The sequence below is a fragment of the Crotalus tigris genome, unplaced genomic scaffold (assembly GCF_016545835.1).
Source record: "Crotalus tigris isolate CLP2741 ecotype Arizona unplaced genomic scaffold, ASM1654583v1 scf7180000024291.2576520, whole genome shotgun sequence".
Classification (NCBI taxonomy): Eukaryota; Metazoa; Chordata; class Lepidosauria; order Squamata; family Viperidae; genus Crotalus; species Crotalus tigris.
In genome coordinates, this window is record NW_024100464.1 from 1,145,486 (window position 1) to 1,158,349 (window position 12,864).

At 39.2% G+C, this 12,864-nt stretch overlaps 1 protein-coding gene across 2 annotated transcripts in view; it reads left to right on the forward strand.

Annotated features, from left to right (window-relative positions):
- KIFAP3 (kinesin associated protein 3) overlaps nucleotides 1-12,864 on the forward strand; it is a 123,979-nt gene that overhangs the window by 52,326 nt on the left and 58,789 nt on the right. For both annotated transcript variants that reach the window (XM_039323998.1, XM_039323999.1), the window contains exon 12: nucleotides 7,402-7,510. In XM_039323998.1, the coding sequence (XP_039179932.1) occupies nucleotides 7,402-7,510 (109 nt within the window). The remainder of the gene's footprint in view (nucleotides 1-7,401; nucleotides 7,511-12,864) is intronic.

A 12,864-nucleotide genomic window follows, 5' to 3' on the forward strand; every position in this document is an offset into this window, starting at 1 on the left:
GACCCTACATCATTTCTGACAGATGGCAGTCCAGTCTCTTCTTGAAAGCTTCCAGTGATGACTCTTCCACAACTTCTGAAGGCAATCTGTTCCATTGGTTGATTGTTCTCACTGTCAGAAAATTTCTCCTTATTTGTAGGTTGAATCTCTCCTTGATCAGTTTCCATCCGTTATTGCTTGTCCGGCCTTCAGGTGCTTTGGAAAATAGATTGATTCTTCCTCTCTGTGAGATCCCCTCAAATATTGGAACACTGCTATCATGTCTCCCCTGGTTCTTCACTAGACTAGCCATGCCCAATTCCTGTAACAGTTCTTCAATATGTTTTAGTCTCCAGTCCCCTAGTCATTTTTGTTGCTCTTCTCTACACTTTTTCTAGAGTCTAAATATCTTTTTTATAGTGTGGAGACCAGAAATGGTTGCAGTACTCTAAGTGTGGTCTTACTAAGGGTTTATAGAGTAGTATTAGTACCTCACGCAATCTTGATTTAATCCCTCTGTAAAGACCCACCCCACTTTGCATCTTAACAAGACAGAACTCTTGGAATAATTCTTCCAACAGGGATCCTTTATTAAGAGAAAATGGTTGCAGGCGTTCTAGATAGGACTTGGGGTTCAAGCTCTCCCATTCGAGGTTTTAAGGGGTTCCCCAGTAGTCTCACCCAATCACCCCCCTCTTCCAGTGACAGTTTCAGGCATCACAATCCCACCCCTTTTTTCCTCTCTTCCGTCTGGATGGAGACTTCAGATAAACTACAAGAAAGGTAAATAGCCTCCTTTGTTATGATGAGGCCTTTTGGTGCTAACCACATTCAAACTCTTTGAAGTTGCAATACACACATTCAGTTCCTTAGAAGTATACTGAAGGAAGTGAGGGCCATAAAGCCCCTTTGTTCTCCCCCTTCTCTCCCTCTTATGGCAGAATCCAGAGAAGGCAGAATTGGGGTTTTCTATATTTGATAACTAAAGATGAAATATAATTGGATTCTGACACCCTCTGCTAATGCAACTTAGGATTGCATTGGCTTTTTTAGCTGCTGCCGCACACTGTTCACTCATATTTAATTGATTGTCCTCCAAGATCCCTCACAGTTACTGCTATTTAGCCTGGTTTCACCCAATCTATATGTGTACTTTTGGTTTTTCCTGCCTAAGTGTAAGACTTTACTTTTCTCTACATTGAATTTCATTTTGTTAGATTGGGCCCAGTGTTCAAGTTTGTCAAGATCCATCTGGAATAGACTTTCCCCTTCTATTCCCTCATCTAAGTCGTTTATGAAGATATTGAAGAGTACTGGGCCTAAGAAGAAACCTTGTGGTATCCCACTGCTTACTTCCCTCCATGTAGACGTAGCACCATTAAGGACTACTTGTTGAGTACAGTTTGTCAGCCAGTTGCAAATCCATCTGATGGTGATGCTATCTATCCCGTTTTTTTTCTAGCTGACCAAAAAGTAGGTTGTGATCTACTTTGTCAAATGCCTTGCTGAGGTCTAAGTATACTATGTCCACAGCATTTCGCTGGTCTACTAATTTAGTCACTTCATCGAAGAATAAAATAAGATTGGTTTGGCATGATCTGTTTTTAACAAACCCATGCTGACTTTTAGTTATTACTTTACTTGTTCTAGATCAGTGGTTCTCAACCTGTGGGTCAGGACCCCATTTGGGGTCGAATGACCATTTCACGGGGGTCGCCAAACCATGCTGTCCGCCATTTTTTTCCCTTTTCCCTAGCTGTCCTACTCCCTCTTATTGGTGGCCACACCCACTTGGGGGTCACCACAACATGGGGAACTGTATTATGGGGTCACGGCATTAGAAAGGTTGAGAATCACTGTTCTAGATGTTCGCAGATCTGTTTTCTGATTATCTTTTCCAGTATCTTCCCAGGTATTGATGTTAGGCTGATATTGATCTGTAGTTTCTTGAGTCTATTTATTTTTCTTTCTTGAAGATGAGAACCACATCAGCTCTTTTCCAGTTTTCAGATAGTTCCTTGGTGCTCCAGAAGTTTTGAAAGATATGGTACAGTGGTTCTGAGATGACATCTGCCAGCTCCTTCAGAACTCTGGGATGTAATCCATCAGGTCCTGGTGATTTATATTCATCAAGATCAAACAGGTGTTCTCTTACCAATTTTTTTTGCTTATTTTAACTTTTATTTCTAGTCTGTCTTTTACAGTTATGTTTTTGATAGGTTGGGCTATAATTTGTTTTTGCATGAAGACCGATGCAAAGAATAAGTTAAGCAGCTCTGTTTTCTCTCTGCTGCCTGTTACTTCCTTACCGTCTTCTCTCTTTAGTGGATCGACTGTTTCCTTGATTTTTTTTTCTTGTTATTTATATGTTGAAAGAAACTTTTTTTTTATTATCTTTCGCTCTTGTTGCAAGTTTTTGTTTAATTCTGAGCCTTTGCTTTCCTGATTTCGTCTTTGCATATTCTGGCTGATATTCTGCCTCAGTTAGGTGTCCTTCTTTCCATTTTTTGTACTTGTCCTTTTTGTCTTTCAATTTGTCAGAGAAATCTTTGTGCAGCCATGGTGGTTTCTTCTTAGATGTCTCGTTTTTCTTTTTCAGTGGTATTTAGAGTTTCCAAAGCTTCTTGAGTTGTTTTCCCCTTTAGGATTTTCATCCAAGGTCTCTTTCCCAACTCTCTCTGAGTTTGTTAAAATCAGCTCTTTTAAAATTTAAGACTCTAGTATCATTATGTTCTATTGCTTATGTTTGCATTATATTGAATTCATTCTCCAGGCAGCTAGTTACTGTTATTGTAAGGTAGCTCACTGAACATAGGTTTCTTGGTTCCTAGTTCTAATAATCAAGGTATAGAACAGCAAAATAATTATTAGATACAGTACAGAACTATGCACAAATGTTCCCTTACTGAAATAGATATAGTCTGATTTCCTGAAATACATCTTGGGGGTGGACAAATCCATGCCAGCTTCAGCAATAAAAGCAGAGTTGGATGTATCCCATATACAGTCACCTAGGAATTAATCTATTTGACTATTGGCTGAAGATTTTATTTATGGATCCCAGTAAATTATCAAGCTGTGTTTCAAAGAGCAGATACTTATTATGTCTCCTCATACTTTTGTAAACAAGTGTATTAAAATTTTATAAATAATTTTAGTAAGTTATCACATTCTCTTAAAATAAAACAAATGATCTTTCTGTACAGGTAATCCCCGAGTAACGAACATTCACTTAACGCTCATTCAAAGTTATGTGATGAGCACACTCTAGTGCTTACAAGCAAGTCCTGAAATTACGAATGTTTCCACAACACGGCAGTCATTCACCCTTACAAGCGACTGCAGTGACACTGCAACATTCATCCTGGTTATTCCCTCCCTCCCCACCCCTGCCTGGGTCTCCCTAAGCACCAGGCCTTCAATACTCACCCTGCGAAGATAGAGATCCTTCCCTTTCTAGGCTGCTCCAGGCCTTCCGTGCGTTCACAGAGAATAAAAGCCTAAAGTAGTATAAGATCACATGAGATCAGTGGGGTGAGATCTCATGCTACTGATCTCGCAGTACTTTAGACCTCTGTTCTCTGCAACAGGGAATGGAACCAAAGCTGGGGGACACTTCCACATGCATCCAAAGCTGGATAGGGGCATCGGAGGCCTTTTCCAGGCTGCTGCTACCTGGGTCTGAGGCTGGGGGACACTTCTGTAGTCCCCCTGCAGCCTGATCCAGGCTCCGGAGGCCTTTTCCAGGCCACTTCCGCCCGGATCTGAGGCTGGGGGATGCTTACGTAGCCCTCCGATAAACTGTTTCCGGGAGGCAGCAACCTGGAAAAGGCTTCCGGTGCCCCAAATCGGGTCACGGAGCCGCAGAAGTGTCCCCCAGCCTCAGATCTGGGTGGCAGCGGCCTGGAAAAGGCCTCCAAAGTCTGGATTGGATCGTGGGGGGCTGTGGAAGCATTCCTTGGCCTCAGATTCGGGCAGCAACAGGAACCACAGCAGAGAGGAGACGGATCTTTTCCAGGTGAGTCCGGCATGGCAGGAAGGGAGGGGGAAGCATGAGGTATCGTAATGGGTCGGGGAGGCCTTGGGGGCCTGTTCCATCACTAGGTCCTCCATGGCCTTTCCCACCCTGAGATACCTCATGTTCACTTAACGAGCTGCGTGTGTCTTAATGAGCAAGGGAGTGATCTCGTTCAAGGTACGAGATTCATTCTACGAGTTATGAGTGAAATGGGCAGGCTCCGTTACACTCGTAACTCGAGGACTACCTGTATCTCTTGTCTTGCCTATAAACAAATCCTTAAAACCATGTTATTTCAGTCCTGATCAGCAAAAGTCTTGTAAGGGTTACTAGAGATAACGTATCTATTTTACCCTTAATCAAATAAAAAAACTTTATATACCTTCCTTTTACTTTAATATTTTTGATCCTTAAACCCTTCCAATAAATCTGTAGAACTTGATTTCATTTTTACTTGTCCCTTCTCACAAAATTCTTCAAAGTGTTTTGTAAATCCAATTTAGGAAAATTATCCAGGCTGTTCTCTTGGTTTGTTTCTTGTAAATACCTTTAATTATTAAGCCAGTTTCATTTGTATGTCTAGTGTAGCATCTTTTTCCATATCATGCTTATAACCTGTGATTTTAAATCCACTTTCAGATCAGTCTCAGTTTTGTCTGGTAAAACTTGTTCCTCTCTCATAATAATTTTTAAACACAAACTATAGAGGCAGACAATTTAATTTAGTTTCTGGGTCCATTATTCAGAAATATTCTTCAATATGTCCAGTTTTAAAATATTTTGCTTCATTCTGTAGTAATAGACCAAGTTAGATGTTCTTTTTTAATCTGTAATCTTTATATATACACACACATGTACAGTACACAGATGTTGTGCATGCATATACACATACACACCTTAAACTTGTAATCTTTGCTAAACTCACCTGATACCTTCAATCATATTGATCTAAAGGTTTCTAACATATGAAAAATTCGAAATGTGATTAGAAAAGGAAGTTTGTGAGCCCAGTGTCTTTTGAAGGCACTGATCACAATTTGAACAAAATGGCTATTCCCATGTCTTCCAGAATTCTAACCTGCTGCAGACCTCTGTTTGTAGTTTTCTTGAAATAGGGAGCTGTCTGAAACACTTGTGGGTGATCTCAAGTACTTTTCATGTCTGGCGATGAATTATGAAGAGCTGACCTACTCACTATCTCTTCTGTGATTATTGACTGTGTTTTTAGCAGAGTTGTCTTCAGTTTCTCATTTCTTACCCGGAAGTCTAATTTCCAGGAAAGGTTATACTATATAACTTTTCCTGTGGACCATTTTTGCAATCAAAACTTTTTTGATTGTTCTCTATCCTGTTATGGAAAAATTGGGAAAATTCTGTATATGATAGATTTGATTACCAAAAAAGATAATACAGAAAGAGAGATATCCTCTTTGTTGCTCCTGTTTTAATCAATTTTGTAGCCTTGTGCCTCAACACACTGCTTTTCAGAATGAAAGAAATATATCTTAGACTTGATTAATGATTATTAAGCAAGACTTTTAAGAATTACCATTCTATAAACTCATTTGTTTACCAATGCTAGTTGTTTGAATATGATACCAAAAGCCATACATGCAATTACTTTGAATTGCAGCAAGCCTCTTTAGAAACTTCATACTGAAAGTCAATGCTTTGTTTGGAAACCAAAAGTGCATTGAATTCGATATAGCTATTTTCCCCAGCAAAATATCCAATGAAAATTAATCCAAGGGTTACATAGTTTATGGGAAATTTGTCTATATCCAAGCAGCTTTGAATGAGCTATGAATCAATATCCTACTTTCAGAACATAAAGAACAAGAGTGCAGTTTTACAGGAAATTGTTTGAGAGATAGAAATATGTCTTTCACTTTAGCATGCTTTTCTAAGAAATACAAGATCCAGAGTAGCTGCTGGCATTTCCTGTTAATGTGCAGAAAGAACCAATAGAAGCAACAGTAGATGTGTAGCTTAAAGAAAGAACAATATTGTAATAGCCAATGGTTTTTAAATACTAGGGACAGGTGAATGCAGTGCTGCTGCTGTGATACAAACCCCATACCTATGGGAATAAATAATTCAGCTTCTTGGTTTCCATAGTATGTGTAAATACTGACAGTGGTTATAGATCAAGGGTCCCCAACCCCCGGGCTGTGGACCAGTACTGGGCTGCGGCATGTCAGAAGCCGGTCCATGGAAACAAGCAAAGCCCCATCCACAGGACATGAAACCACATTACATGAAACTACGCCCCCTCCGGTCCGCAGAAAAATCTCTCTCCACAGAACTGGTCCCTGGTGCTCAAAAGGGTGGGGACCTCTGTTGTAGATAATAAAGATATTACACAAAGATCATAAGGACTTAAAGAAACCAATTAATCCTCCATTTTTAAAATGGCAAACATTTTTTGTCTTGTAATCCCACCCCTAAAAACCAAGAAATAGTTAGTTAGTTAGTTAGTATGCATCAAGGCATAATAAATGGCTAGACTTAAAGAATTTGTTGGTGGCTCTCAACTTTGCACTTTGAGTAATGCTCTATTGTAATTTAAGTTATTTATTTTGCTATGTTTTATATATTTGCTTGTATATCAACTGTAATAATCATGATATGTTCAGAAAAATATTTGGCACAAAGGTTCATCTGTTACACTAGTGACATTTGATTGCTTCCTGTAGATAATGTTCAGAATGTTTCTTGCTCTTTTTCATACTTTGTGCTTTACAGGAGATGGATTACAGAAAGAAATATGTTTTTTACATTTTTAATCCTGCCTTTATTATTTTTATAAATAACTCAAGGTGACAAAAAGATCTTATATTCCTTCCTTCTCCTATTTTCCCCATAACAACCACCACCCTGTGAGGTCAGTTGGGCTGAAAGAGTGTGATTGATCCAAAGTCAACCAGCCAGCTATTTTTTTGTTTATTTATTTGGTAAATTTATATACCCACCCATGTTACATATATGACTCTGAGTGACGTACAAAGTGACATGCAAAGTTAAAGCAGAAAACAAAATAATAAAAAGTAAGCGTCGTTAACAAACATTAAAACGATAAAAAAAACATTAAAACCATACATTAATAGATAATCTGCAGGAGCGTACAATCTCATTAACACTACAGCCATTCTTCAAGCTCCACGTCACTATTACCAGATCCCCAAGTCAGATGGCAAAGCCATGTTAACAAATTGCCAAACCTTATACAACATCCCCATCCTTCAGTTGCCTCTGACTACAACTTCACTATTTTTTTCTGTAGATTGATAGTCTTTCATAGCAAAAGATTCCTCTAATCTGTTAAAGGAAAAATTACTTCAGTTAATTCTGCTACAAAATAGATGTCCTGAAAATGTAACAAATTGATATTCGTATGTTGCCAGCTAATGAAGATGCTGCTGGAGTGCCCTGATGAACGTGTTGATCTGGAACTCATTTCCTTCTGCATTAATTTGGCTGCTAACAAGAGGAATGTACAATTAATTTGTGAAGGTGAGAATTGAAGAGTATATTTAAGGTTGCTGACTATGAGCAAAATAACAAACAACAGCTGGTTTTAGAGATCATTGTGTAAAATATTGTCTGAGCCAACTTGCATTTTTCTCTTCTACCAAATAATTATTTGAATTAAAATAATAGAATCCTTCTGTGCTTTGGAATTATATATAATTATACTGAAGTATTAGTACTTAAATGTAATATAAAAAAACTATGAAAATTGTTTCTGCTTTCTGTTTGTGGAGTGCCTTCAAGTCAGTTTTTGATTTCTAGGGACGGACTGGACTAGTTTCTGCAGTTTTCTTAGCAAGGTTTTTTGAAATTGGTTTGCCATTGCCTCCTTTCTGGGATTCAAAGTCAATGTCAGAATCCAATTATATTTCATCTCCAGTTATCAATTATAGAAAACCCCATTTCTGCCTTCTATGGATTCTGTCATACAATGAAGGGAAGGGGGCGAACAAAGGGGCTTTATGGCCCTCACTTCCTTCGGTACACTTCAAAGGAACTGGATGTGTGTATCACCAAAAGGACTAACCATAACAATGGGGCTATTACCTTTCATGTAGTTTTCTCTGAAGTCTCCATCCAGCCGGCAGTAAGGAAAAGGGGGTGGGAGTGTAATGCCTGAGACTGTCGCTGGAAGAAGGGGGTGATTGGGTGGGGCTACTGGGGAACCCCTTAAAACCTTGAATGGGAGAGCTTGGACCCCAAGTCCTGTCTAGAATGCCTGCAACCATTTTCCTTTAATAAAGGATGCCTGTTGGAAGAATTATTCCAAGAGTTCTGTCTTCTTAAGATGCAAAGTGGGGTGGGTCCTTACATTAGACAGGACTTGCAAAATTAATCCACCTGGAAGGGAGACTCTTGCCGGGGGATTTTGCAGAAAATTACCATGTCAGACAATGGACCAAGTAAGGGGGAAAACTCCCTGGAAAGAGAGCCACTGCTCCAACTGGAACCTTGCCGGATGTTGGGATCCGAGAGGTCAGATTCCTCAGGAGAAAAAGTAGTGGAGACACGGGACCACAAGCCTCGCTGGTCAATGGGCGTTGGAAAGAAAAGTGAATGGGGAAAGGAATCAAGAAAGGTGACCCTGAGACGGGGGGGGGGGCAGGCAACCAGAATGGAAGCAGGAGATGGAGAAATCCCTGCACGCAAGTGAAGAGGGAGAAAGCTGGGCACCGTACTCGGACTGGATCCTAGAGAAAGCTATTGACCTGATGAAGAGAACTCTCAGCTGCCTAGGAGAGGAGAATCCTGAGCCCTACGGCCGCCCCAGCTCCTGGAGCCGCAAAGGGAGAGACACCGAGGGGGAAGTGGAACCTGCAACCCCGGGGACATCTGCTAATCCAGTAGTCCCCACCCCCTGCCAAACCACAGATGGCGATCTGGACGGAAGACACTACCACCAACAATGGAGGCACCGATCCATTCCAAGACATCCACCGTTGGAGGTGAAATTCAAAGGGGAGCCAACATGCTTGGGGTTTTCCTAACCCAAGTCCTGAGCTACATGGAGGAATACAGGTGGGACATCCCCAGCGATGTCCCGCCTTTTGGTTTTCTTGGAGCAGTACTGTGTCTACTGCTACATTACTTGCATCTATTTGTATGACAAATGGCTTTTCTGTGTCCGGGTGTTTTAGGACTGGTTCAGCTGCAAAAAGCCTTTTCAGTTTCCCAAATGCTGCTTGGTATTCCATAGTCCATTTTAATGGTTGGCTAGACTTTGATTTGCCCTCCCCTCACATTTTTAGTAAGTTTGTAATGGGGAGGGTGATCATGGCAAATGAAGGAATGAACTGTTGGTAGAAGTTTGTGAACCCCAGGAAACTTTACAGTTGTTTCCTTGTGCAGGGTGGTGCCCACTCCAGCACTGTCCTGACTTTTTCTGGGTTCATTTCTATCCCGTTATGAGATATGCAATATCCTAAATAATCAATTATTTCCTTATGGAATTCACACTTCGACAGTGTGTATAATCTGGTGGCCCGCAGTTTATTTAGAACTGCCCTAACCAATTTTATGTGCGCCTCCTTAGTTTCCTTGAAAATTAAGATGTCCAGGTACACAAGAACCCCCTTGTAGAGGTGCTCCTGGAGGACTTCATTAATTAGTTGCATGAAAATTGCTGGTGCTCTCTGTAGCCCAAATGGGAGTACTCTAAATTGGAAACAACCCATGGGGTAGTTAAACACCATTTTCCATTCATCTCCTTCTTTAATCCTCACTCAGTAATGTGCTTCCCTTAGGTCTAATTTTGAGAATATTTTTCCTTTCTTTAGGTGGGCCAGCATATCCTTCATCAGTGGCAGGGGGTAGATATTGGTTTCGCTCATTGTGTTTAAGGACCTGCAATCTACGCAGAGGCGAAGAGATCCGTCTTTCTTTTCTTGGAACAGGAGTGGGGGCCACCGTTTTTGGTTTTGCCAGCTGTATAAACCCTCATGCTAAATTTTTCTCAATGAACTTCTGCAGTTCTTCCAATTCTTTAGGAGTCATTGAGTACATTTTGGGTTTGGGTAATTTGGCCCCTGGTAGAATTTCAATGGTGCAATTTGTGGGCCGTTGGGGGGAGGGTAGCTTGTTGCACCGCTTCTCACTGAATACTTCTGCGAGATCTCGGTATTCCAACCCCCTATCTTTTGCCATTGCCACTATTGCCACTATTTATTTATTTATGAGACTTATATACCGCTTTAAGTGCAAGCACTCTCTAAGTGGTGTACACCAGTAAGCAATGTATATATATATTTACATTGCCCCCAACAATCTGGATCCTCATTTTACCTACCCCAGAAGGATGGAAGGCTGAGTCAACCTTGAGCCGGTGAGATTTGAACCGCTGACCTGCTGAACACAGTCAGTTAAAGTGGCCTGCAGTACTGCACTCTAACTGCTGCACCACCTCGGGGCCTCCCCTAGGAATGCAGGCTTAGCCACAAGATGTCCTTAGTAGGCTATGAAATCTTTTTCCAAACGCCAATTAGGCTTTTATCCAATTAAAAAAACCAAAAAAAGATATTTTTCAAACTGAATAGATAGATAAGATGATAGGTCTCTAAAATAGGAACTTTTGGGGAGCCCAAACTATCTCCAAAAATTAAAATCCAGTTATTTAGTTGTTAAGATTAATTATTCTGACTTCCGGTTCCGGTTTGCGGCATCACTAGTCAGACGGGGAGACTCCTCTCCTCGTCGACTAGGTTTCCCTTTGTTGGTGGACCCTTATACGGGTCCAAAGTCACCCTGGAGGGTGCGACTTCTGTTGAGGAGGCTGCAGTCTGGCTGCAGAGGAGCGGCGGCTCCTCCAGCTGTCCGAACGAATCTCTGAGGGCCGACGGAGAAGAAGATCGGCCATGGCCGATCGCCCTGCCGCTTCAGACCGTAAGTCAAAAAACATCTAAGCTTTTAGTGCCCCTGTGGTGAATCCGGGTGAGAATTTTTTCTTATTTTTCTCTCTATTCCGCTTTTCTCTTTGTGTGTGTGCCTGTAAAGAGCTTTTGAAATTATTTCCCTGGCTTGGAAAGGCGGCTTCTGCTCTCTTGGGAAGAAAGGCATTTTACAAACACTGAAAGGCTATAAACTGGACACGAAAAAGGAAAAAAAAAAGGAAAAGGTTTCCTCTCTCCTTTATTTTTAAGAACATTATTTCTACTTTTATATATATACATATACATACATACACACACACACACACACACGTAGGTCTTTGGTTATTCGGGTTTTCTCCCGTGTAAAACCTCATACAAACACCCGCGAAAACCTCAGAAAACATATATATATATATATATATATATATATATATATATACACACACACACACACACATATACACATACATATATACATACATACATACATACATACATATATACATATTATACCTTAAAAGATAGAAAAAAAAGAATTGATTTTTGGAAAAGACTTTCCTAACTCACTGAGGACATCTAGTGGCGAAAATTTAATATTGTAACTTTGCTTACTTTTTTTTATGAACTTCAAACATTAAACATAAGCTGTGCACCTGTGATGCTGTGGGGGGTGGATGTTTTTACGTTAAACAAAGCCTCTACAAAAAATAAAAAGAGATTTCCTTTTAAGAGTATTAAAATGGAGAAACCTCAGATACAACTGAACTGTGCACTTATATTGGAAAAGATTTATGAGGCCACTGCAGAAATTTGTGCTACATTTAAAAACTGTACTTTAAAATTAAGATCCAGAGACTCTACTACATTTGCTCAAACTGATGTCCAGATTACAACTGATCATGTCATAAATCAAAATGTACCAGAAGAGGAATCTACAGAGATAGAAGTGGAATTTACTTCATCTGACAATCCCCTCTTCAGCAACTTAGAGAACCAGAAGAAGCAAAGACTAAGACTTCAAAATACAAAGCAACTATATTGCAAAGAGAACAGAAAAAGATGTTTACTGCAGAGGAAGAGATCTATACTCTCTCAAAGACTACTACAAGCAATAAGAACTGATCTATTGGTTGAAAGAGAAAAAAGACGTTTACTGCAGAGAAAGAGACGTACATTTGCTCAAAGATTATTACAAGCATTGAGAATGGACTTATTGGTTGAAAGGAAAGTGTTTTTATGGAAGCCTGTGTGGCATAGAAAGAAGCCCAGAATTAGATTGAAAAACAAATTTAAAAATCTTTAACGGATTAAAAGGCAATGTTGACCATGGATTGTTTTAAGGATAATGATCTAGAACGGAAAAATACAATTATATACATGCATGTTTAAATTAGTAAAAACTGTTTAATGGATTAAAAGGCAATGTTGGTTCTATGGATTTTTTTAAGGATAATGATTTAGATTTAGAAGTAAGAAATCTACAATTATATTTATGTGTGTTTAATTTAGTTTGATAACTTTTTGTTTTATGGAAATTTGATATGGAAATATGAAAGTTAAATGTGGAATGAAAAAAGAAACTTGGCTTCATAGAGACTAAGAATGCATTCCTTGGAATAATAAATTGATTTAGACTGGAATTTTGAAATAATTAATTAATTAGGAGATTTTTGTGTATAATAATACGTCCTGATATGGTATGATAATTAATTGGATGGAATTTGGTTTCTTTAATGAATGGAAATGAATTAAGTCAAAGACTACTATAAGTCACAAAAATGGACTTATTGGGAAAAATGGATAGATTTTATACAATATAAGTTGGATATAAAAAATATTATTTAGTTTTTCAATAACTTATATTTAAAATTTAAAATATTTTATAGACTTTATTCTTTTTTTATTTTTACTTTTTATTTTTATTATATTTTCTTTTATCTTTTTCTTTTTTCTTTTTTTATTTTTTCTTTA